At 35.8% G+C, this 27986-nt stretch overlaps 1 protein-coding gene across 4 annotated transcripts in view; it reads right to left on the bottom strand.

The window, feature by feature from the left end:
- The window catches only part of SBF2 (SET binding factor 2), a 288684-nt gene that overhangs the window by 149180 nt on the left and 111518 nt on the right, over nucleotides 1–27986 (bottom strand). For all 4 annotated transcript variants that reach the window (XM_075425154.1, XM_075425157.1, XM_075425158.1 and 1 more), the window contains exons 3-6: nucleotides 20117–20254; nucleotides 5038–5151; nucleotides 3278–3388; nucleotides 599–704 (exon numbers count right to left, since the gene is read on the bottom strand). In XM_075425154.1, the coding sequence (XP_075281269.1) occupies nucleotides 599–704; nucleotides 3278–3388; nucleotides 5038–5151; nucleotides 20117–20254 (469 nt within the window). The remainder of the gene's footprint in view (nucleotides 1–598; nucleotides 705–3277; nucleotides 3389–5037; nucleotides 5152–20116; nucleotides 20255–27986) is intronic.

Genomic DNA, 27986 nt, shown 5'->3' with positions numbered 1-27986 from the left:
TCACACCCTAACAGAAAGACGACTAACAGAGTGTTAACATTTAATGAGAGACATAAGATCAGTCTTGAGGTACCCAGGTAACAGTGACATGATGTAACAAACAAGTAAGCATTTGATGAGGATTGTGTTAGATCATCTCCTTGCAAGCTATGGAATAACAGGTAGCCACAGAGTAATCTGAATTCCACGTAGTTACCAATATCAGTACCTGGTGTCTTTTCTACTAACCTTTTCAGTTACACTAGTTTTATTATTAACCTCTTTGGTTTTGTTTGGAGCTTGTACAGTATCCAAGGGGTGAGCAATCTTTTTACATTAATGTTTTTGTAATAAACAAAGGCCAGGCTCACTTGTGCTCACAGTACACTTACAGATACTAGACAATATTGAAGACCACTTACCACAGGCAGGATGTACAGAAAGGTTATATGAATGTCTGATTAAGGGATAAAGCACTATTAGCCACTCTTTCATTCAACAGAAATTAATATTTACCACGTAGCTTTCTTGACACATGATATGAACTGAATGAGAACAGAAATACCTCATTCTGTAATTTAAAAAAAAGAACTTATTTTCAAAGCAGACTTAGACATACCCAGTTGCTGAAAGAGAAGAGCCACACTTGTGCCTGTAACAGGAAGGCTATCATGTAGAGGAGTCTGTATCAGTTGTCGGTCTCCAGCTCCCAAAGAAAACAATTTCTGTAAAAAGAATTTTTGAGTATAAATTTAATTTATATAGGATAAACAAGCTGTTTTCATACAGATAAGAGATTCATCCTGCAAAAATTATTATTCTGTATACAGAAGTTTAAAATCAGTAAAAATAATTGAATTGACCAATAGATATCTGAAATATAATTTGAGGACAATGATATGTGTCCTTGAATGTATAGCATGATAGTGCCTTCCTTGCATTTCCATTAATTAATTAAACAGTTCTGGCTTTGAAGGCATTCAATATTACATTTTTAATAATACATAAAAGATCGTCCAGGGAAAAAAAAAGTTTAAAACCCATTCAAATCAGAAAAATACATATTATTTTCTAACTGAATTTCTTTGACACCTACTGTCTGCATGCATGTTTTAAGTATGAATGTACTTGTGATACATGGGTATTGAAGAGGACACTTCTGCTACTCTTATGTTCCTGCTCTGCATATTAAACTAGAATTACAACTTCGGTTACAAGAACATACCTCCCTTGAGTGAAGCAGAAAATGGCAGTGAAAGGAATGTAGTTGCATATCACATCCCAAAAAGCACTGTAACTGCAAAATAATCTTGCTTTCCTCTGAGTAAATCCACATGACATTCAAGCAGCAGGTGATTTCAAGCAGTCGCCTCTAACCACTAACTACCATGGGGTGGGGGGTGTTGCTGTACAAGCAGTAAGCATGGTACAACTAACTCAACTCTGTACAGCAGCAAAGATGTTGAATGTGTGAAGGTAGCAAGCTCTAGCACAGCAGCTGTTTGAAATCAAAATAATCCACAGTAAAACCAAGCAAGTCTTCAAACTGCAGCAGAGATGCTCTTCCCCAGCACTTTAGCAGCAGACCTGGATGCAGGTCAATAACTATTCCACCGTTGATTATTTCAACAGTGGACACATTAATAACCTAGGAGGCTCCTCAAGGATTTCTGGAGATAAACATCAGAAGAACGTTCTCATTCTAAGATATATAATCCAGATTTAGCCCTGAAAACACAAAGCTTAAGAAAGAAAGCAGAACTTAATTTCTGACTAAAATGGTAGTTTGACACCAGCAAATTTGAGTTCAAACTGAAAGAACATTTTATTTGAAGAGGAAAAGCAGAAGGAAGAATAGCCAGAGGAGCATGAATTTTCCTCCCTCTTCTAGAAGAGGAAATGGCCACTGGGGAAAGCCATATTTATGGAAGGGGTTGGAAAGCGAAACACGAACCACATGGAAAAGGCGTGGAACCACACGGAAAAGGTGGGGAACCACACGGAAAAGGAAGGGAATCACACGGAAAAGGGAGGGAAAAAACATGGAAAGGTTGGGGATCACGGAAATGGGGTGGAAAAAACATGGAAAGGGGGGACCACGGGAAAAAGGAGGCGGGCTCCATGGAAAAAGGTGGGGGGATGACCATGGAAGCACCACGGAAAAAGGGGGGGGGGGACGACCACGGAAAAAGGGGGGGGGGGAACCATGGAAAAGGAGCGGGGGGGGAAACACCACGGAAAAAGAGGAGTTCTGATGGGGAGATACAATCTAATTGCTCCCCTTCAAAACCAAAAGTCTTTGACTGCAAAACCACCCAGACATGGTTGCCTGAAGAGCAGTAAGGTAGATCTTCACTAAGCTGAGAGGACATTTTGCCACTTACTACGCTAAGAGAAACTCCAAAGCAGCCAGGGCTATAGGAAAAACAGAAAAGAATTATGGATTTGTAGGATTTCAAGAATGTTGATAATCCATAGGGTGGGTGGGAAGTGTGAGAAAACGTGTTTGAAATAAACTTTAAAATATTGCCTTTTGCATACTTAATTTCCAAGTATGTTTCATCATAAGGATTACAGTTTCCCAACAGTGTCACAGCATAAAGTGAAGGTCAAGCAAATAAGACCCAACTGGCTTGTCAGAAAGCAACAAATGTATAGGAATAATTTATCTGAAGTAAATCAACAAAAAACCTGACTTTCTGCTCACAGAAAGCATCAGTAAAACCAGAAAGTGTAGTCGCTGAAAAACTTTTTTCTTATTTTTGAATGCATGGGCCACCTGGAATATTTAATTACCTCTGAGAAAACCATTTCCAAGATGCTTTTTTAGCATTTTTAAGAAAAAATTATGAACACAGAAATTTAATAGAGTTACGAAAGAAAAGACCAGTGGAATCCTGAACTGCATCAAGGAAAAGACATAGGTAGATGAACTAAAGTGAAGGACGTACTAAAAAACAGCAAAGAAGAAAAGCCTTTAAAAAAAATCTGTAGTAAGCGGAAATATTCCTGAACACACATTGTCATTAGAAACTAAACTTACACAAACTCATTAATTTATTACTGTGCCTTATAAAAAGCCAACTCAGTGACAAAACTGACCCTTTGACCTTATCCTGGAAAGGAATTTTTTGATGTCTTTAGAAGACAGGCCACAGGGAAAGCACTCACAGGCCACAGGGAAAGCACTCAGCTGAACTATGATCTTTTTTTCTTCAAAAATATTTCAAGAATTTATTTTTTGTTTTCTTCCTAAATTAAATTAACTGGAAAAATATTCTTTTCTTGTTTTGTTTACCTGAGACCCTCCAGAAGCAGGGACAAGGCATGAACACAGATTTGCAATGAGAGTCTCCAGTGACACGTTCAGGCTGTCCACATACACAGTATAGATCAGGCCAAGGCAAGCCTAGAAAGGTAGACACAACGTATTAGACTGCTATATAGGGAAGGCAGACGTCAAATGACTTAAAGTTCTATGTATACAATTTTTTAAAAATAATTGTGTCTTAATAGTTATTAATGTAGCAAAGTACTTTCCAATTGAAGACAAAGTAATTTGCTAGAGAAGCAATCATTCATTTTAAAAAATGACCTTGGCTGTTTAGAAGGGATGTATGTGCTGGCAGGTGTATATATATTATTTTTTAAAAGAAATAAAATGTTTAATATTTGTGCTTTGTTCATTACACAAACAGTGCTTTACTGCAAGTTACTTTTAAATACTATAAAATCAACACAGCTTCCTCTGTACTTTGAATTTTACAGACCTAAACCTGACTTGTTTCCAGAGTAGAACACCGATGAATCAATGAGCTTTCGAGACTCATTTTAAGATTAGCATCAAGGATCAACAATTCCATACATTACTGACTTACATTCTTTACTTTGTTATTTCAATATCAATAAATTTTAAAATGAACAGTATACTAATACTTCATCATTTCCACATTTCTTGTATGGATCCAATTTTGATTCACAGATACAGCTTTTATCATTTTTACTAATAATTTAACGTAAGATGATCTAACATCACATTCTACACAGCCTTTGCAAATAGGAAATAAATAATTTCATTTCAGAGCATCTTTTTGGTGCCTTTTAACTACTGTAATTTTGATAATTCAGCAAATATTTTAGGAATTCTCTTCTTAGAAATAATTCCAACAGTAACTTTTCATATAACACCTAGTTAAGCTGTGAAACTCCTTGCCACAAGTTGTTGTAAAATCTAAGTGTTAAGAAACTGGATAAATTGTATCAAAAAACCCACACAACCGACATCTCTGGTTCAGGATGTCATTTAACTATAATTCACATTGAATTAGGAAAATATTTTGTGGAATTGCTTCTACAGCTTGCCCTATTCTTACACACTTTGCTCTGCATTCGCTATGAGCCACTATCAGAGACAAAATACCAGGCTACGTGGACTTTACCAGGACTCTCACTCGGTACAGTCATTCTTAATGCCTAATGACAACTTAACTGTTGAATGATTTACTCCCTTGATCTGTAAAGTGAACTATACTTGTTTCTCTTAATATGGATTAGCTTAATAAAAATTTAAGCCTTTCATTTATCTCAGATCAGCCATATTTCATCAGCTGAAAGTAATCCAAGATCCTAAATCTGTCATGCATCTTCATTTGATCTGGAAGAGGCTCTGATATTTTGCCTTTCATATGGAGGAAAACTAGGATTTTGCTACTAATTTACCGTTATATATTCAATAAAATATTGTTCATGTTTTGTTTTTACCTGAGCAAGTCTGTAATTCCCTTCATTATACAGTAAACTGAGCCCAGGAAAATCTCTACTTCATCTTCTATGTAGATTTAAAACTGCTTGGAGGGTAAAAAAGCACTGCTTCAACCTATAGGAGCTATTTACTGTCATAGACATTGAATTTTATCTAGTTCAATCTATGCCTACTTATGCTTTTAAATTCCCAATCAATTCTGAGATGTTTGAAATCAAAAGTACTTTCACTGCTACTCATTAAAAAAAGATTTGTCTGCTGACATATATTATAAATGGCAATTGCAAGTTCTTTACCCTGAAAATTTCTGGATAATCTAGTCTGGACACCAAGACCAGACTCTTAGGAGCAAATACTTCCGCAGGAGGAATTAAACCAGACTCCTCTTCACCTTCAATTTCTTTTGTTCCCTTGAAAACAGAAACACTTCAATTAATAAGCAGAAAGAAACTCAAACTAAAAATATCAGCATTCATACAAAAACTTCACTTTTCTCAGAACTTCAGAAGACAATGAGTGCATTATTTGAAACTGGTAATGAAGTCAACTAACAGGATCACATTCCAACGGTTGCCTGAACTCCCTAAAAGCTTCTAGATGTAGTTCAACTTGTTAAAATTCACCTGGGAAGTCATGCACCAATGTAGCTAAAATAAAATTCTCTGAGACAGCAGTTTAACAGGACAATGTTTCACATCAAATGCTCCTTGTTTCACATTTTATATAGCGAAGTGAATTATAGAATGGGATCCTTTCACATCAAAGTGCTAGCCGATTTGCAATCAGCGTTATTCCAAATACCCAGAAATAATATATTTCACAAAGGAATGTTTGGTTGTACTACTCATATTCATATAATTCAATCTCTTACAGAATTTCCACAAATGTTACAGCTAAAACTATCTGTACAGTCATTTCCAGCCTGATCCAGTGAACTTGGAATCTAAAGGAATTTCTTCATAAGAAAACTAGTTCAGATTTCTCAAAAAATCCCTCAAACTTATGAACCACTAAGTTTCTGGTTAAAAATAAAGAGAAAGGTACAATGCAGATAAACTTGCAGTTTTTCACAATATTGTGCAAGTTGCTATAACCTCCTTGCCAGTGCTTACTACTAAGTCACAAATATTTTCTTATATTATTCATGGCCAAAAACTAAAGATGTCACTAAATACTTTCATTTTTAAAATTCCAGATTCATTAACTGTTCAAGTCTTCACATGACAGGAAGCCCATGCTTTCCAATTTTTGTATGTAATTCTCTCCACCCAACACCTCCCACGAAATTTCTAAGTATTCCATTTGTTCTTCTGATTGAGCATTCTTCTAAGCAAAATCACCATACTATCTTAATTAGGAATACGAGAAAAATTGCTTTCCTTTCCATACAACAACATGAAATATCTGCCTTCTGATTCTGTCATGTTAGTAGTCATCATTTCAGTTTCTTTAAAAAAAAAATCCAACATCACTTTTCTATTAAAATGGAAGAAACCTGATGGAAATGCTTTTAAATGCCATGAACGCTGTGAGTTCATGGCTTTATTTCACAACCTCAGTTCAGAATGTGTAGTTTCTTTAAGCAAACACATGTATCCAAATAAAAGTATTAAAACAATCATATTAGAAGTACTTTAAAAGCTGACTTAATAAATGCTTTTAATTATGAAAAATGTTTAGTTACAATAAGCTTCATGTGGGAATTTTATTGACAGGGGTGCATGATCAAAACAGTTTCGAGACCATCACCCTAAAGCATAATTTTTCTTCTAGTAGGAAACTGAACAGGTTCCTTCAGAAGCACTTGTTGTTTTAACTAACCTAAATGACTTTCTACTGAAACAAAATCATAGAATCGTAAGTTGGAAAAGACCTCTAAGATCATGAAGTCCAACCATCCATACATAATAACAGTCCTATCCTGTCCAGTCCTGTCTGCACAGTCCTGTGCGCCTTGGTCAAAGACAAAAAGGTGGCAGCTCAAGACAAACTTTCAGGCAGCAGTCATCATCTGTGAACCACTTAATTGTTTTTGCCTCCACACCAAGACCTGTGTTTTATTATATAAATGTTCTCCTCAGTTCTAGCACCAAATTGAAAAGGTCACAGAAAAGCTCCAGTAGCTGGGTATCAGCTAGAAGCTGCACTGATAGCTGTAGGTGAATAAACAGCTACTTCCTAACCTTACCCACAGGTGAATGTGTCTATCTACATTAGAGCCTTCGTTCCATTGCTCTTCCACCCATAAAGTCAGACCTGACCATTCAGGCTTGTGTCCTGAACACGGGCACGTCTCTTGGAAGCTGCTCAACCACGCATAACTTCTGTGCCAACCTATGATAAAGCACTTCTCACACACAGCCCCCAAAAGAACAAGGTAAGTACATACATGTGTGCACACATGCACCTTGGTACTCTATTTTCATTACTACATAGACAAAACAGGGGATGCAATTTTTTCTATGTATACCAGAGGAGACAAAAATGCTAAAGTATTTTGGTACTTTTTTTAGACACAAACTAAATGAGATTCTGGGGCTCCTGTAAAACTGCCACTATGATTCTTCAGGACATAAAAGTTAGATGGTATTCACTTATGCTATGCCACCCCTTGTTTAAGCAAGATAGATATATATATGTGTATATATATAAAGTAAGTATAAGCATCGTTATGCTGCGTCAGACAACAGCTTCATCTACAGTTCGGTACCCTGCCTTGGTGTCAAGGGCCCCCCTGAACTGAGGGCAAAGCTTAATAAAGCCATTCCTCCAGTGCATTCTCCCTGTCTCCAGCAATCTGCAGCTCAGGAACTTCTTGATCTGAGATCAGTCTCCTGTCTAAAAAACAACTCGGCATTCAAGTAAAAATGGTTTAAAAAGAGAGTACTTATCTTTGTATAAAACAAGATGTTTTAATTAAGAGATATGTATAGTATTTTCATACCAAAGTAAAAATACTTGGTACAACAATATATATAGACATATAGTCATATGCTGGGCTTTTTACATTAATTTTGACCTAAACAGCAACCAATGCACACACAATGTACATACTTAGTCTAGTTTGCATCTCATTTCTAGGTTAAAATTATGATTCACAAATAGAGAAGCACAGTAACTCAACAGTCACATGTTCGACACATGCTCATTTATTTCCATTCACTATAATGTTGACAGCAAGAGCTTTTACATTAATTACAGTTCCCTCCCCCTGTCCTCAAAAATGCAAGAAGAATTTTTAAATTATAGTTTAGTGGTTATACACCACTAAACATATAATCAACAAAAGTTTGTTGCATCAACTGTTTTAAAGAGCAATTATGAATTCTAGGCATAAAGGCAACAGATTCTCGCTATCTGACAAATTGTGGACCCTGACAACAATAGGAAAAAATGAAATTAAAACATATTCCACATTTCTAAAGTCAAGGGAATAGGGAAACTTCTCTAGATTCACAAGGCACCAAGATAATGAAAACTCCAGGTGCACAAACAGGGAGAAGGTTTCTATAAAAGGTTATTTTCATAAAATCCATTCAACTTCAGATTAAGTATTCAATTAATTCTTATTTAGATTTAATTTAAAACTTTAAGGTCACAATAGCAGCAGAGTATTGAACTGATAAATCATTTACACTATAAAAACACTCTCTTACTTCATAAAAGATTTACGGAAAAATGTAACGTGTCTAGCTGTATTTCTTCCACAGCTAAACGATCTGACAGGCATGCAGGCACATTATTACGAGTCACTAGACTAAGAAGATAATAATTTCAAACACATGACTTTTAACCTACTTTTCAAGCAAAGTATTAACAGTACAAGCATTCTGTAGCAATTTTGAATCCAAAGCAGAAAAAACACAAATTTAATTCTTTCTAGTTACACTTTTGCTCAGACGCATGCACATTTTGTCCTTTATCCCCTTTCTCATCTAAGGAAAAAATATTCTCTAATCAAAACTTAAAAAATAAAAGAGTTGTTCTGGGTTTTTTTCTCAATGCATTTTTATTTTAAAAATATAGCATACAGTTTACAATTAAATTAAGAATAACTGGATTTAAGGAAAACCTTGCTAACAATACATAAATTGAAAGAAATTTAAATTTGTTAAATAAGAAGATAATATCACTGTTTCATTTTTCTTAAAATCCAGTTGATTATTGAAGTTTTCCTTTTGCACTTCTACTGTACCACTAGAGAGCAAACAAGTGTTCCAGATGCTTAAAGATCCATTTAGTTTAAAAGGATTTAAAAGGTTTAAAATCTAATTCCGAAATATCTGTGCGTTTAGAGTGGAAATGAGCAAGTGTTTTTTTAACATCAGATTAATAAAGTTCTGAAATACTCTTCAGTAGGCTAAGGAATAGGTAACAGAGACTAATCTAACTGTGACCATACATAAATTCACCATGCTGAAAATATTTGGTCCCCTGTAATTACATCTGTGTGTGACTGAAACCCATCAGGGTCCTGTTCCCTGTCCGCCAAGCCCAGAATCCTCTTTTCTGCTGCATCTTGACTTGGTTTCTGAAGTTACAAGGAGAACATAGTGCAGAGATCTGTAAACTATGTCTGACTCAAGTCCACAGAGCATTTTGTCTACAAAATGTACCAGATGACACTACAATTATTAATACGTTTATTACAGAACATTTTATCCACAAAATCACTCAGCTAACAAAAACTGTCTGCAGAAATCTTCATTGTGCGGGCTCCTTGTTCACACACATATGCCTGTGACAGTCTGGGCACCTGAAACATGGAAGGTACACAGGATTCTCTCTGATTTTTTAAAGACTGCCTTTTTTCTTATAGTTCCCACTGCATCTCTTGGAGAAACAGCATCACCAAACTGTTAAATTCAGATATTCTTGGACAAATTTTACATCATTGTATTCCAAACTATCACAAAAATATAGATACAACATCACAGTAATGAATGTTAATACTTATGTCCCATGAGATCAAAAAAAGTACAGGAAAAATGAAGATAAGCAATTTTAAAACTAGACACAGAATTACATTCTTAAAATGTTAATACAATTAAGTATGTAATTTATTTGTTGTGTAAGTAGAGCATGGTTGAGGATATATCATAAGATTAAAAGAAAAATCTTATCTGGTTTTACAGTAGGGTGTTTGATTTGTTTACTTCTCTTTTTATACCCATCTTTCCTTGCATAAATAATATATAATAAACTCAGAAAATGATGAAATTTCTTTTGAAGGACATATGATGCAATTTCACTTTGCTCAACTTGTTTGCTATAGCTACACATGGCCTGTTAAAAGACTGGCCAAAAAAATTGTGTGCCCTGTACATTTAAAGCAGACCAATTTTTTTCCCCATATGTTTTTAATGAACACACACACTCCCCCCTACACTAAAAATATCTATATACAACTCCTACATAACAGAGTAATGAGTTTCATAGGCATTAAGCCCAAGCTAGACAAATTCAGGCTAATTATTCCTGCATTTTTTAATAAGGAAGATAACTGATAACTGGAGTTACCTATCCACAAATCAGGCATCATGTCCCAGATCCACAGTTTAGAAAAAGGCTTAATACATTTTTTAACAGAAGCAGTCAAAATCGAATACCTGTGGGCTTGATACACACATTATTAAACAAGGTATTGTTTTCCTTCAAATTGGTGTTCTTGTGCTTTAGAACTCCCTCTACACTTACAAAATGTGTAAGAACAACTGGGCACAGTTTGTAGCATTTTATCAAGTACGCTGTAATGAGCTAAGAGTTTGAAAGGTTGGTATTAGAAGAAAGTTTCAAGCATTAAACAAAGAACAATTTCCATAATAAAATATGGCGTGTTTTCCTCAAATAAATTGGTGTAGATGAAGAGCAGAAACTTTCCTGAAACGGAAATGTACATTAAATGTTTTCTTCATATGCAACACACAGGGTACTGTGGAAAAATGATTTACACATTCTAATGGAGCAAGTGATGGGCAGTCACATGGCTCTCCCAGGTCAGTACACATGCCAGTCTATCTAGGGAGACATTAAAGGGAATGTAATGAACACTGCAAATCTGAAAGCTTACAATTTGAAGCACACAGGCTTGGCTTAACAACATATGATTGATACCATTTCACAACTTCATCACAGTCTCCTGTTTCTTCAGTACGCACTATTCGCACTACACAGCAAAACCTAAGCAGGTACGAAGGTGAGTATGAAGTAGTCCTGCAACACTTTCTGCCCAATGCATTTTGACTGCTTTAGATCACAAATACATATTCAGAGTTGAAAATTATGAGTTTTAAATAATATCTTGTAAGGCCAAGCACAGTGTTTAGTTTCTGTACTTCACATCAAAGGAGTTTAAGAGAGAAATTTCATTGGAGCTATTTTGCATGGTGGCTTGCCAAAACAGAAGTAGTAACACTGCATGAAACATGACAAAAGCTCAACCAATCGATAGCAGAACTGTTAAAAAGTCTTTTGCATCAGGACCTTCTCTCATTGCTTAGTTTTACTCTTTATATACTTTCTACTGCTGACACCAGAAATCTCACAAAGAAACTAGGCACCTGAAAACTAGACCAAACCTCAAAACACCAAACCCGTAGTAAACTGGTCATTCACAGTTAGTCTCAAGGAAGAACAACAAAAACAACCACCACCATAATCAGCATGCTAACTGAAATATGTTCAAAGCAAACAAATGGTGGTAGCTCTTCATGCAACGGTTATTTTACTTACGAAACTCTTCCGCTACAGAATGGTAGTAATAAAAATGCATACAGGATCATGAGAAAGCCGGACAAGTTAATGAAATTCACAGAGGTTACTAAACACACACCAGGCATATTTGGCTCAGTTGATCCTTGGACTGTAGAGGTAGATGAGGGACCACTCACGGAGATATTGTGTATGCCATGATCCTCTGTTGTTCCCCAGACATTCACTCTTAACCATCCACAGAGACAAAATACTATGCAAGATGTCTTTTTTTTCTGACCCAAAATGACAACTTTTATATTCTTCCAAACATTTAGTGTTCACTGGCAGATAATAGCTTCAAGAACAGAATAATTCTCTTTCGATACCCAGATCACACACACAAAAAGCACTAATGCAGGTTTAAGTCTTAGTGAGGCAGTTTATCAAATACAGAAAAAAAACCCCACAATTACATGATTACAGACTCATTTTTGATTCCCTTCTTTATTTTCTCTCTTACTGAATTAATTTTAAGGACACAGAAACGCCCACATTTGTAGAAATCTAAAATATAAACTGATTTAATTTCATTCATTATTTCAGACTTGGCCTCAGGTATGTGGAACAGAGAAGAAAAATAATTACAGCATCCACATAACAAGCAAATAGCTCTTCGTAGCTATGAATTTCATTTCCTGTAGATTTATGTATAAGTTAAAAACATTTGTGAATTACCTGATAAGGGCTGATCTCACACTCCAAGTTTTCCCTCATGTGGCAGTGCACTACAAAACATATCTTTCTGATTCCCGCCCACCCACTTTCATAAAAGCTACTGCAAGTACAAGATCTCTACTGTTAAGTCATATTTGCATGACACCAGGTGTGTTTAAAATGTTGCATGTGGAAAATCAGCACATAACCATTTTCATGTAAGCCACAATTTCAGTTTAAGAAATTATCTTAAAACTTTTAGTAGAAAAAGGTGACCGATTTTGTGCTACTTCAGTGAGAAATTGCAACTCATTTAAAGGCAACAGATGTAGCAGCCAAGAAAACAAATGACAGCAGCCAACTTTTCTCATATTAACCTTATATTTTTTTATTCAACAGAGATATTCATTGCTCTGACCTAGCCTTCAAAATTTAAGGCTTCCTCTCGAACTTTTATGAACCTATTTTTGCCACAACAGTCATATTAAGATGTCAGCTCTGCTTCTATTGACATCTAACTTCAAAATAACAATGTAACTAAAATCTACATTAGGAACCAAAATCAACTTTTAAAGATGAAAACGACCTACCAAGATAGTCCAAAAAAATTTCTCCCTACTACCGAATGTAGCTGACATTAAGGAACTTACACAGCTTGAGAACACATTAGCATTTGCTCTGTCAATACGCAGCTGACCATAACTATCCTTCCTCTCCTGTCTTTTCACCCCCATCTTCAGAACGTGGACACGTCCACCTTAGTACTTGCATATGTATGCCCAGATCTACCATTTATCAAAATTCCAGCACTGAAGGCTCCTAGATAAAGCAACTCTGAACTGTTATCCAACTCTCCAAGATTATCAGCTGTCCATCCAGTCTCCACTTACAGTGGCTCTGACTCCCCCCAGCTGGATCAGTATGTCCTTCTGGGTCATCGAACCACCTCTGCAACAGGCAGCTCTGTGAATTGCATTTGTTAGAGATGCATTTTCAGACACAAGGACAATCCAGGCATGCTGACTGTACATCTCCACTGTGGGGGCATAGCCTACTGGAGTCAGTGCATTTAGTTCTGATTAATGCTGAGCAGAGAAAAAATAGCTGTATCTTCATGTCAGACTGAGGAAAATCAATTTAAACTGAGGCACTAATAGAAAAGTTAGAAAACACAAAGTATTAGATGTAGCTTTACCGTTCTGAAGGTGACAGCTGGCAGGCATTATTTGAAACTCAAAGGAAATAAAATGTGAACAGAAAGTGAAATCAGAATTGTACTTTTATTAATTCATCCAGTCCTAGAGAAAGAACATCCCTCATTAGAAAACTTTCACTCTAATACTTCACTGTAACTGTCAAAAACAGTTTGCCCTATGCAAAATTTTGCACTGAAATTGTGCCAAGTGCAGCAACCCCGTTGTTTTTCTACTAACCGCCCAGCAAAGAAGATTTAGAGACCACACAGGATTTCTTATTTTAGGAAAAATTATTTGAATTTTGCTTTAGTAATCACCTGCCAATTGCTCATTTGGGATGAATCCCTTTCTCTCCATGTGACTGAGTCTCTGCTGGTCTTATTTGCACCCAAATACACTCTTCGCTGGTTTATTAACCATCAATGGCCAAAAAACATTCAGCATCATTTTATTTACTTTTCAGATTATATAAATGCACAAATTCAATAAATTCTAACACATGAACAATTAAAATAAACTTAGTTGACTGCTTCCAGAAGACAAATCTGCATACTGCCTACAATCTGCTGTACTGAACTAAAACCCCAGGTGAATAGATCTACTTCATAGCTTGTCTACAATCACAGAATCATACCACTGCAGATAAATTGTACCAGCATAAAAGCCTTTACTTTTGATTTAACAATTTCAAAACAGGATAATGAACTGTAATAATTCACAGTAGGGATTCTATCAACTATAAAAGAAAAAAAACAAAGACAGAAAATTATGCAAAGATTATAAACATCAAATAGAGTAACCTCAGATCTCTGTAACAGGTCAGCTCATTCACTCCTTAAATACTACTGACACTTCAGAGTGTTCATACTGAGTAATAAGGAGTTTGCATTGCACCTTCCAGCATTACACAAAAATTACACCACCAGCATCTATTAGATGTTTACCATTTAATGCACCTCACTTGAAAACTCCAGAAGATGCTTACGTGCAGTATCATCTAATCACATTGACAGAACTTCAGAAAAGTAACCTAGTACCCATGCTTTCCACCTTCCAGTCCAGCTTACGCAGCCACACACCAAAGCACACTTCTGGAGTAGGCCATTAGGCTATGGACACCCTGAAAGATCTGGAAAATCTAAAGTAATGCATATGCTGAAATTCCATGGGGCCATAATCAATAGCATTAAGTAACTTCTTTCAACATGTTACCCCTGGCACTGAAAAATACTAAAGAACTACAGTAACAAGTCTTCAGCAAGAACTAGGCATATGCAAACAGTAATTTCAGAGCTTAGAGTTTATTAAAATCTTTCTGAATTTTCCCAAAGGCAGCAGACTCGATCCATAGCTTCCACCCTTTCAAGCTTTACATACCTAAGCAGAGGAGACTGCAGAGACCTAAGCAACATAAGCAGAACAAATGGCAAAAATCAAATTAACATAAGAAAACGCTAATTCATACCCTATTTTAACTCAGTCATAATGTTTTTTATATAATATAGAACAGTATACGTGGAAGTATACCAAAGCAAAATTTTACGTGACTGCATTTAATTAAACAAAACAAAAATCAGTGCAATTAATTCCTTTAAATTGCATACGGGGAAACGCATTAAAAAGACTCGCAACGAATCACTACTACTACCACTGTTTGAAAGTCAGACAAATTACCTGATCTGTGCTTACAAGGGAAAATCTCTGCTTAAAAAATAGTATCCTCCTACCCTGTGACCTGAGGCTTGGGGCCATCGTGTAGACACAGACAGGAATAAAGAGGAAAAGGAGACCTTTACCCAAAACCAGCTTTTGCGCCTGCAATAGCATGAGTTCAAATCGAGTACGTGTGCGCATATATGTGAATGCACGAGCCAGGGGATAAACAGGACAGGACAAATTACTGCCAAAGTCATTAGTAAGATGAAAATATGCTTTCCTCTGTACAACTGTTCTCATCTTAACTTTAAATTCTGGTCTAGAGAGGACCTGAAATGTATAAAAGGAGATTAAAAAATACAAGTCTATTTCTCATCATATAAGAACATTGGCTGCAACTTTCTCTTTACACAGGAACAGGAAGGAAAGCAGGCATTACTTAAATCTCTGTATGTTATCATATCTTCTGTTTTTCAACAGATTTAGAATGATGATGTAATATACTAAACACTAATTTAAATATTGTGGGGTGGGATGGGGGGTGGTAGGGTCCACAAAATGGGGTTTGGGTCATTGACAGTAAGAGGTCACTTTCAGAACAAATTTAACATTTGGGATATTCACAAAAAGTTGTTAGACTTTATCTTAAGAATAACAAGCTAATATAATACCCAAAGGAGGATCCAATTTCACACTTCAGAAAGGGTACAACTGAACTGATTGTTGTCATAGTCTGCTAAAACTAAATGTCGGTGACTCATCAAGCAGCATACACTTTAACACAGTAGGATCACAACTCTCCAGTCCAAGCATACAAATTATAACTTTATGAAGCATGAAGTCATTTTTTTGGCAGTTTTTCGCCTTGACTCAGGAAATATTTGCCAATGTTGTGAATCTACCATTTTATGGTTTGGGATTTTTACAATTTCTTTTTCCTCTTTTTGCAAAGGGGCAGAGGGAGGAAAAGAATCTGAATGGCAGGAAATGGAAGACTTGTGAATTATTACTTATGTGCATTTTCCAGAGTCATATATTAAATCTTACCAACTTTGTGATCACAATGTTTTAATGTACATATGCTTAAGACAACACACAAGAATGATACAATCCTGTAGTAAGCTTGTTATAAACATATGTATGGTGCTTTGTGCCGATCTCATTGAGCAGATTTTCTGTAATGCAAGAAATGCAGTTGCACAGGCTCAGTTACTGGCATAAATCATTCTCTAATTTGTTAATGGTGGGGCTGGGGAGAGAGGATAAATTTCTTTCAATACACAAAGCAACGTAAAACTCAACCATTAAGTTCCCAAACGATGTGGTCAACATTTTTTAAAAAGATTCTATCTATGGTGCTCTTCCAAGAATTGTTAGTATAAATTTTAACTATGTAATTGTTAAGAATCACAGCTGAGGTCAGTAGAAGTATCTGCTGAGTCAAAACTATTAAATCAAGTCTTTGTGTGCAAAGCGGTAACATCCAGAAGTTGCCGTTAGAAATAAGAACCCCATTTTAGGAAACAGTGTATACACCAAACAGAACTATACATATATGTGTGTGTGTTTATGTGTGTATATGCATTTTTTGATGGCTCATAAAGTTACACACACAAAGTAACTGAATTTTGTGGGTGAATTCTGTAGATGTAAGTTATGATTATTCTGAACACCCTTTGGCTGCTCAACAGCTTCTGGCTTCAGTCGCCAGAAAAATATGCTAAGTGGACTATTTTTTTGGTTGGTAGGACAAAGTTTTCCTCAAATCAATGCGAGTTCAAGCAGATTTCAAATCAGTAACAATCAAAATACAGCAATTAAAAAAAAAAGAAAAAAGAAACCCTTCAAGGCACTGTGAGGGAAGAGGAAATACGCACGTTTTAACTTATTCTCCTCCTCCTTCTAATCCCTGTAGATACATGCAACTCAGTATGGCACCCAGCTTTAATTGCTAGAGTATCTAAATGGGACCTTAAGCCAGACAAAAAGCTGGAAGGAGAAACCAGTGCAGTATCTCAAGACTTTACACTTTCTGTTGGTAGGAACTTGAGGTGAGAAAGAAATCTTGCATATTGAACTGCTCTGAAACATACTAAGGAAGTGTTCAAATTACACCAGCTTTACCATTGTTAATTCATTATTAGACTGCCTCTAGTAGTCTAGTCATGTTCCAAACTTTAGGCTCTTGTTAAGGTCAAACTTTCCAATGCTTGATTTTAATCTCTGATGAGGAACATATCCTTATATAGGTTTAACAAATGTTGCTGGGACAATTAAGTGAGACTAGCATCGTGAAACAGAACAGTTAATGAAGGATTACATGGCTAAGCTCTGTCAACTGCATTCATAGTACCAAGTGAGTTCTACTCCCATATTTAATGGAGTATCACCTTCCTTGCGAATGCAGCTATGGAGTATTAATCACACTAAATGTAATATCAATCTTTTTGATATAGTATCACAACCTTATGAGAGCTTATCGCTAATCAAACTGACCAGCATCCATACAGATAATAAATTCTGGGTCACTTCAGAATGACAGTACTGCAGCAATGCAAAGTATGATCCATATTTGTCAACAAATAAAACGGTATTTTATTTTCTATCCAGGGGCAGGAAGTTGAGAATAGGCCACCAGCTGATTACTAGAGTCTGTGCTTTTCTCTGGAGAACTTGTTATGACATACAACTGCCAAGAGATTAAACTGAATCCAGGGCTTTCAGGGATACCAGGGAGAATACTTTTCTCCTGCAAACTATATAGCTTTTACAGTTGCTATATTAATCTTGAACCCTAGGTTATCATGGGATCCACCTAGATATACCATGTGAGTACAATCTCCTTACTTTTCAGGTAGCATTTATTTACAAATTATCCTGTAACAAACAGCTGATGCAGAAATGCAGGGAACCAGAATGACAAAAGTAGCCTTCTCAGACCCATCTTGATCAATTGTGTCAAAAAGGTTCTTCTCTTACTTTGCAGGAGGCTCAAAAAAAGTTTGATAGTTCTCCTCTAGTATTAACAAGCCAAGAAATGAGTTTGTTTTCACTTTGCAGTTCAATTAACCACAGAAACTTCCAAGTGCTTAATTCCAGCTTTTTGTGAAGGCGATTCTGCCAAACCAAACATCTAATCTGCCCTAGTTGAATTCCAACCAATCTGGTGTATCAGCAAGATTTACCTGGTGAAGGCTACTGTGAAAGAAGTAACTCTTCTGTTTTTGAGATTTAATCTTACTTTTCTCTTAGTGAGTTATATCATTGGGTAAAAAAAAAGAACTGTATTTAACTGTGGAAACTACCGTCCAGATTTCAAGTCCCGGACACTATGTTTCACGGACTGTTTATTTTATGAGGCATGCATCGGAATGGTTAAATTAGTATTACTATCACAGCCCAATGCTTCATAAGCTTATGTATCATTACAGATTGTACATGTGCTGAATTCTTGTCTAATGACCATGTAACAGGGCACGTTCAATTATTCTCTTTGGGTTTTAGAAAGAAACAGGAAGTTTGGCTATAAACAATGCAGTCACAGAATAAATTTCACCACAGCAAGTTCATCTGAAAAATATGCATTCTTTACAACACAGCCAGGAATGGCATTCTGAGAACCAACATCCTGCTGCACTCAGCTTTAGAGTTTTTTTTATTTTGTTGGGGTTTTTTTTGTATTAATACCCAGGCAATATAAGAAAAAAATCTGTTAGTTAAGACTGGATGTTTTGTGATGAGCATTACTTGAAAGATGTGGATAGTGAATCAAAAGCAGCTGCTAGAAACCACAGGATAAATAACAAGTTTGCTAAATTTAGTAAATGTTATGAAATACATAGAGTGGAGGAAGAGTCAGCTGTTGTAAATTCTTCTCAGCTGGGAAAGAATTACTGTAGAATATTTCACAAAGGCAAGATGAGAAACATTAAATAATAACAAAATATTTAATATTAAGATGTCAGTTGATCTACACTAAAATTTAAGACTAAAATATGTCTAATTTTGGTTACTTTTCTGCTTTTAACTCCTTTTAATTATCTACAAACATATCCACCTAAACTGTAGCACTAAAGAAATAAGAACAACTATTCATCTCCAGCTTCCAATTGTGCCTAGAAAAAGCACAATACTATTATTACTACACCGCATCTTCTAATTATTCTACAAATAGAGTAACATTTCAACTCCAGTATTAAATAGAGTACACTTGTATTATTAAGAGCATTTTCTTAAAATAATCAATGATGTTACAGTTCTTCACTAAAAGAGAAAAAAAATTACTTAGCCCTCTATTTAATCTTAACTAAACTTTACATACTCAATGCCAAAGTTCTACTTACTTTTTAAATTTCATGCAGGAAAGAAAATATTTAAAAACATAACAATGACAGTCTGCAACTACAGATTGGATTAGGTTTTCTCTAGGTTTTATCTTCTAAAGATTCCAAGTATTATGTCATAGCAGAGATTCTGTGTACTTGGCATCAATGGGAAACAAAATGTCTATTTTTGAAAGACTGAGGTTGCCCCAAAATAATCAAATACATGTTTAAAAACAAACACTGACAAGTAGCTGCCACTCAAAATCTGAACTACCCAAAGCCTGAAGAATTATTCTCAGTTTTAAAATCTTGCCATTTACACCCACAGAAAGCTTGCCAATAAATGCACTTACAGAAATATGTACATACATTTCAGCATACTTGCACACATTTGTCCTGTGCTGGCCTGATACAGATGGCCAGCAGAGGGAGCAGAAGTTAATAAACCTTTTTCCTAGAACAAAGATGAGAATCATTCATTTACTTCCATGTTTGACATGAAAGGAACACCATCTTGGCTGTCCCATTAAAAAAACATGTGGTGGAGAAAAAGAAATTCTATGAAATGGTTTTGGTTGGGTTTTTTTTTTTTCAAAGCAGATAAAAAACAAAAACCACAGACAAGTACACCGAGCTTACCTTTGCACAAAAATACATGCATTTCTGTACAACAGAAAAACACGTCCTTACCAGGAGCTGTAAATATTTTCTAAATATGTCCTCTATGACATTAATCCATTGTTTCTTGACACATTTTTCTGCATTTTTATTACTTATTGTAAAGTTTTTACCTGCAGGTTAATCTCTGCTTCATAGAAAGTTAAGCAGGAACAGTAGTGTCTCTCTGAGTCTATATCAGTCAAAACCACGACAAAGAACGTTGGCTGTTTTCTCTCTTTCGAAAGCTGCCACCCTCCAGGCTGGCAAAACTGATGAAACAAAAAAACGAGACATCTAGTTAAGCAGTAATATTAATTGTTTTAAGAAATATGAAAAATATTTTTGAACAACAGAACATTATCTGAAACAAGAAGCTCATTTTGTTTAAAGTGAACATATGCAGGGTTGCAAAATCAGAGAAAATGGGGAAAACCCAGTAGGTCTTGGAGTTGGTCAGACTGATACAAATGTAGCTCTACAGACATCAAGGAAGATATAATAAACTATGGACAGAAGATGTGTCCCTTTGAATTCAGTATTCAAGATCATCTTTGCAGGGTTTAACAGGCAACATCAGGAATAAATTCACACATTATGCAGGTTTCATTTGGATAACAGGTTAGAATTTGAAGCTAAAATTGTTGTGTCTCTACATTTTTAATTTCTGCATGTATCTTTCCATTAATTTATCCAATTAAACATAGATATTCCGCTTACACCTACTTGCAAAATTATTCAACACTTCTCCTACAAAAAACTATTTCTAGAGCAATATTTTTCATTCATTTATTGATTACCTCCATAAATTTCACTGTGAACATTTGAAATTTTATGAGGTCATACCATAGCAGGGATATAGGTTTTGCCAGTCCTGGGAAAAATACGTTCAAGTTTCATTTGATAAGTCTCAGGGACAAAGAAAATCACTTGCTTCTCAGACTCAAAGAGGCTGCAGCTCTCGAAATGCTTCATATGTACTTAGAGTACTACATGTTTCCAAGCTCTTGCAGCAATGAGCAGGCTAAACATGTGCAATACTTAAAAAACATGTAAAATAAGCATAAGTCCTTCCAGTATTTGTTCCTTCAAGCTGACCAAGGCCATGGCAGTGCAAGTCACCAGAACCAAAGACAGCAATTCTGACCTCAGAACAGAAATGTACAAGCAGTGTGAACAGAGAGAGAACCACAGCTCAAAAGCAAAGGGAAAACTGTGTATTTTTTCTTCTTTTTTAAATGACTGGAGTAAAACATAAGTTAATAACTTGTTCCCAGTAATAGAAGAGTGTGCTGAAATTCAGAAATCAGTTTTCTGAAGATTCTTGAGATGGTCTTCATGGAATTTTGTATTCACTATTTCTTTCACTTAAGGCTGAAGTCACATACATGAAAAATTCACAAGTACATTACTATTAGTAAACTACAAACTTAGAATTTACACAGGGCAAAGGTAATAGTCCCTGTATGCATTAGGAATAAAAAAAAAACCCAAACCCAACAACAACAAAAAAAACCCCTACGAAAAACCACATTTCTAGAACTGTTAAACAATGCTGATACCAAAGGAACCAGAGAGATAGGTCAAAATCTCATGTTTCCAGCAACTAACTGCTTCTTTCCCTTGGACAGCTGCTAAAAACCGAAAGAGCATGAAGAGTAAGTTGTAAACAAACATTTACTACAGATTTATCTTTAGAACCTCTACAATAAAACCTGGGTAGTCTTAGGTGAACAGCAGTTAAAACTCTGCCTCTGATGTACAGTTTATTTTATGATCCTGGGAAAATCTTCAAAACCAAAGTCTTCTCATGTCACACTCTTCATATTCTAGATAGGCAGCTTAACACTTCTGAGTCTGCATCCTTACACACTCCCTCCTGCATCTGAGAGTAACTGTTCTGAACATCAAAAAGTACTCTGAGAAAAGACATCGTAGTCATTCCAAGCTAAGCACCCAGTATCAGTCCATGATTTTGATAATACTGGCCTAATCTCCCTTTGTTATTCATCTCACATCAGTTAAAAATAAGAAGATACCACTATTAAGCTTGCAAGACTACTATAAAGATAATGTAATACGGTCGATATATGCAGACATTGTAATAAAAGCATCATTAAAAATAAACATACTTAAAAATACTTCTTTTTATTGTAATAAGCCATTATTACCAGGTCTACTGCATAAAATTTACACCAGCATCTGCCCTGTAAACTGGCAAATGCAAAGGGAAAATCAACAGCTAAATTTTTAACCACCAGAAGTGACTGCTGATCTGGGCAGGCTGCTCTCAATGGCAATCTCTCGATCTTTATGCATGGCTAAACCCCACTCATATTAGTGAGAATTCTTCCTGATTTCAAAATGGTCTTGTGTATAACGTATGCTTTCTAGAGTTAACTATTTTACTAGAAAACAACAATTAGTGACTGTTAAGGAAAACAGTTGGAGTACACCCACTGGCTACACAGAGAAACTGTGTTTTCAAATAAACTGGAAGCAATTTATAAACACAGAGATTGAGGATAAAGACAACGTGGTCCTCCAAGAAATTAAAGAACGAATGATTCGCAGTTTCCTTAGAATAAGTTAATAAACATTAGTGTAATATTTGAAATGCAAACAACACTGAGAAGAACTTTCCAAATTAGTAAAATACAAGCTACTATCCAGTATGATTACCAGCACAGTCTGGCCACTAAGAACAGCAAAATGTTTCCTTACCAAATCAGATGCTATACCAAAACAGACAAAAGCACCACTGTGAATATAACTCTAGGGTCATGTGCTTCTTCAGTAAACAAGAAAAAACCCAGAAGTTTAAAAATGAACACCTTCCCATATTGTTTCACTCATTTGCCAGAATTCTTGGAACTAGAACATAGCTTCTACCAAAGACACTGAAAGAATCAGGTCATCCAATTTCCTGTTTATAGAAATAAGCCTCTAATGGTGGCAAGTGCTTCAAATTGACTCCACATTACAACTGATCGCCTTCTAAAATCTGGTGCAAATATCCAGAAGTTGCACTGAAGAATATGTAACAGAGATCTTGTATTCAAGGTGCTAAAATGATATTTCAAGCATTGTTTGAAACTGCAGTTGCCCACTGAAGCAGAGAACTTTCTCTTCATTATTCCCACAAATGCTTTCAGACTAAACAAGAAACCAGACAGATTTAAAAACAATGTATCGTATTTTAAAACAGCATAGCTGGGTTTGCTACCTTTAAAGGTTTTTTAAGTCCTCACCACAAGACTTCTCTCTAAAGTCTAGACATGATTAATGAATGTTTAAAAGTGACATTTGTTTCATCTAGTTTTTGTAAGCCATCATCTTTGCTTGATTCATAAATCTGTTCCTTCTTTCCTACCTAGAGCCATAGCTGTACTCCTACTCATTGCCTTGTCTTTCTCTATTAAACTAAATCATTCACATAAATGAACACATACCTTAGGTATACTGTAAGGAACTTTGGTGTCTAGAATCAGAAAATCATAGAATATACTGAACTGGAAGGGATAAATGAGGATCGAGTCCCACCCCTGATTCCACACAGGGCAATCTCAAAGTTAAGCCACATATATAAAAGCTTTGTCCAAACACGTCTTGAACACTGACAGGCTGGAGGCCATGATCACTTCCCCAGGGAGCAGCCTAAAGTCTGTTGAAAAATTGAAGACAATGTAAAGATAGTCACAATTTGTATTAAAGCACTGGAGGAATTAGGATGTAAGAAGAAGGCTTACTGGATACCATAGAAGTGAAGACCAAATACTATTATTATACTGAACAGTAATTACATAGTGTTTGAGTTTCACTACAGAAAAATATTAGTCATTTGTATCCTTACCATGACAGAACTATATTATTTGCCCTCCATATCTGTTGATCAGAAATTACTCACTTGTTGAATCGCATGTTAGAACATTGTCATTTACCTCTGGGCTTGCACCCCAAGCACAAGCTAGTCCATAGCAAAAACTCAAATGAACATCCTGCTTGGGTCTGTGTAGCTCCAGATGGGAAAACTGCTCTCTCTGCTCTTTACATTGTTTTCTGTATCAACAAACCAGTCAGCTTTCCATCAGAACTCCACTACCTCTGATGGCACTACCAAAGCAGAAAGGGAAAAAAGCTTTTTCAGAAAGTTTATGACATGATATACTCTTTGAAAGTCATCCGTTGAAAGCATTTTTTGAAGAGTTCATATAAAATGGAAGACAAGGTCTGTGATATACCATTACAGAACCCTGCACTAAATAATCAATCAATTATATTTAGAATACATTATCACACTATATATTTTCTTCAAAATATATTTGTGCACTTATTTCTTGTTAAATAAAATCCAAAGCTATCTGGATGAGTTTAACTCTTTCACCAAACTCCTAACTCTCCCTTGGATCACTTGAGGCACGAAGTTTCATTTTATTAAGCCTGCTTCTGTAGGCTCTTTTTCATTTTTCAAATAACTGTGCCTTGTTTTTAACATGTATTATCATCATCTTTTCTACAAACCTCCCTGAAAATAAAGGGCCATGTTCTGGATATTATGTGCAGGACATTTGTTCCATCTGGACTTGCATGATCTAGCACTAGCTGTTGAGTATTTCACTTTTTCACCATTTACTCATGTATGGAATTTTGGCAAAGGGAATTTTCTTTTCCAGTACTTAAAACAAAATAATTACAATGCTCACTGGTGTAATAAAAAAAGTAATGTTATGAAACTGTAAATCTGAGGAAATGCTTGGAGCTTTGGGGATATCTCTGAATGTAAACAGAATACAAAATACACACTGAATTTTATAACATATTCCTGCCTTTCAACATCTTGTATCTAAGAAACTGCATATTTATCCTTAGAGTAGTCTAAAATAAAACTAGTGCACTTGAAGTATACTCCAAATTATTTCCAGGTAAAAATCCATTTAAAGTGTTGTAGAAAATTCTGATCATCAACCACAAACAACTAAACTCACTCATAAAGACAAAAAAATAGCTTTTAATCATAAAAGTACTATAAAGGCCTTTTCTACCCTGGAATGCACTGAAACACAGAGTTCCCCAAGATGAACCTTTACAGAGTCACCTCGTGCCACACCCATGAACTGCAGAAACCTGCTGCCTCGATCTCCCACAAAGGTGCATGCAAACCAGCTGCCCACCTCTCCCGCCCCGTCCAGTCAGAGGCTGGCGGGGTGCTGAAGCCAGAAGAGAGGTTAAGAAGCCAACATTAATGTATTTCATTAATTTCAGACTTTCTAACCTATGACACCAGAGACAGAGGAAAGACAAAAGGAGTGCAAATACGCAGTGCTCATTTCAAGCCAAGGAACTGCACTATACCCTCAGCAAGTCGAACAAAGACACTTAAGTCCCTACACATGCTGGTGTTATTGAATACTACCTGCCCCTTAGCCTCTCAGAGCTGAAATTGGTTGAAATACTCTGGGGAATCACATTAGAAGCAGCAGGAGGGTTGTTTGCGACTACAAGTGACACTACTGTCCAAGGAGAGTTAACAGGTGAATAATCTTTCTTCTCCTTGCCTGGGACAGACTCCCACCACATACTGTAGACATTTCTGCCTCAGTAGTCAGCTCCTCAGTCAAACGTAAAACCTACGTCAAAAATCGCACTAAGAAACAATTCCCCTCAGATAAAAGATCCTCAGCCACATTCTTGGGCTTCCAAAGGCTGAAATTTGCTGAAAGATCTCTCAATGGCACTGATCCTGTGCAAATGACAGACAAGGTATTCTCTAATTTGAGCTACAGATTAAAGTGATCCTCAATAATCAGATGCTCAAGCTTGTCACAGTGACCCTGCAGCAAAAGCCCACCAAAAGAAGAGAAGTTAAAATATGTGGCAACAGCTCAACTAAAATCAGCTAATTCATCCTCCAAAGTCATAGCAACAGAGAAGTCTTTTATTGAAATTTATCAAGAACTAGGTTAACCTCCCCCACATACCAGTAAATATATAAGCCTGGATGTACATCTACACATGCACAGGAAAAAGAAAAAAAAAATCAGTTTGAAGTTCATTGCTTTGCATTTGTAAAGCCTCCTAATGTTGTGTAATTTTAAACAGCTTTCCACAATTAACTGCTACGCTGAAAACCTAAACTTGTAAAAAGCATTTCTATAAGGACTGCATTTCTAGTTTATCTTCTGAAAACATACTTGAACTGGCTTTCAGAAAGAAAACTACACCTATTGGGAAACCAGTTTCTTTTTCTGCTTTCAGAACACTTATTATCTCCAACCCAGTGGCCTATTACGAAAAAAAAAAAAAAAACCAAAAACATTGTCAAATAATCTTCTGACTATTTCTGAACAAAACCAACCTAGACTACAGATATGGTGAATTATGAATAACTATTGTACACTAATGCCATTATTTCAGAAACAGTACAGGATCAATGACAACATTCTGAATGAGTTTTCTTCTCAAAATGGACTTCCAACACCTCTATTCTAATCATGTCTAGTAAGAAAGTGAAATTAGTGGGCCTGCACTAATAATTAAGAGTTTGGACTTTTTATTCACTTATTTAAACCATGCTCCCTTTTGTTTTCAGCCAAGTGCCCATCAAAGTAATCTTACGGCAATTTAAAAATTCTGAGACCCCTGGACCCAGAATCCTTCTTTACCACCACCCCCAACAAAACCCAACACACCCACCACACTCTGGGCTACCTCAGTCAGAGAGTGAGACAGCTGTGGATGGCAACCAAACACACATTACTATGCCAAACCAAATACAAATACATTAGGTATCTGAAGCTGATATTTTATGTCAGAGATTTTTTTTTTTTTAACTGATACTTTATGATGACATCTAAAATGTATTAAGTCACACATTTAAACTCAGGACTCGCAACTGAAATTGAGGAATACAGCCTGTCTTCAAAATATCTCTTACCAAGAAATGCTTGTTAGATAGAAATAATTGCTGCCAATGCCACCACTGGTCAAAAGAATAACGAGAAGTCTGGATACTAAACATTCAACATGAAAGCAGAAAAGACAATTTCAATGCCTCAATAAATTCAAGTGAGGCATGACTTTAGAAAATTATGCTTCAGTCTGAAGAATACAGGTCCATAGTGAATTAATTGTGTTTGGTTATGAGACAAAATACAGTATGGGTGGAAATTATCTGGTATTTAGAATATTCCTGAAGCAATACTGAAAGGACACTAAAAAATAATATAATTATCAAAGAAAGTCATTCTTTGTATTAAATGTTCGTGTTTTAATTTTCAGCACAAAATGGGTAAGAATGCATCTTTGTCCCTCTTAACCTATTCAATAACCAGCGCTGAGGAGCGACTTCCAAAATCCACTGTGACACTAAGACAATGATTAATTTGTTTGGGGTTTTTTTCTAATTTTACTGACCACTGTCTATACATTTGAGGAGACTGGTAGTCATCCAAGATATGCAAGTCTAGAAAAACAATTTCCATTTAAGACACAAAAAAACACTTTATACATATTTATCAGTCAAGTATAAAATACTAAACTTGCCCAATGCACTCTTTTTTATCTCCTTGTCTCTTCCCTGCCTTCCTTCTTTCTTTTTTGACAGTAGCAGCACTATGTTACAACAGCAGCCACAAACTAATTTTTTTTAATGACTTCCCAACCCATTTTCTAGATAATGCTATAAATTATCTTTCAAAATATGTACAGCATGTACAAGTATAATTATTGCATAGGCTGAGTGTCAAAAAAAAAGTATAGCGGGGTAATGAATGTACATTACTCAACAATTACAACTGGCACACAGTAAACTATTTACACAAACACAAATTCTGCTTTGACATTTTAATGCTTAAATATTCCTCCAGAGGAACTGGTCAATGTTACATTAAAATACTACTGCAATAGACAAAGTCCTCATTACCTTATTTTTATAGCTTACATGTGCACAATCGGATATCAAACCACACTGCTAATACCATATTCAGCCTTGCTACCATGATTCTG

The sequence above is a fragment of the Opisthocomus hoazin genome, chromosome 7, assembly GCF_030867145.1.
Source record: "Opisthocomus hoazin isolate bOpiHoa1 chromosome 7, bOpiHoa1.hap1, whole genome shotgun sequence".
Taxonomy (NCBI): domain Eukaryota; kingdom Metazoa; phylum Chordata; class Aves; order Opisthocomiformes; family Opisthocomidae; genus Opisthocomus; species Opisthocomus hoazin.
Note: the sequence above shows the minus strand (reverse complement) of the source record. Positions and strands in the feature narration are given on the sequence as shown.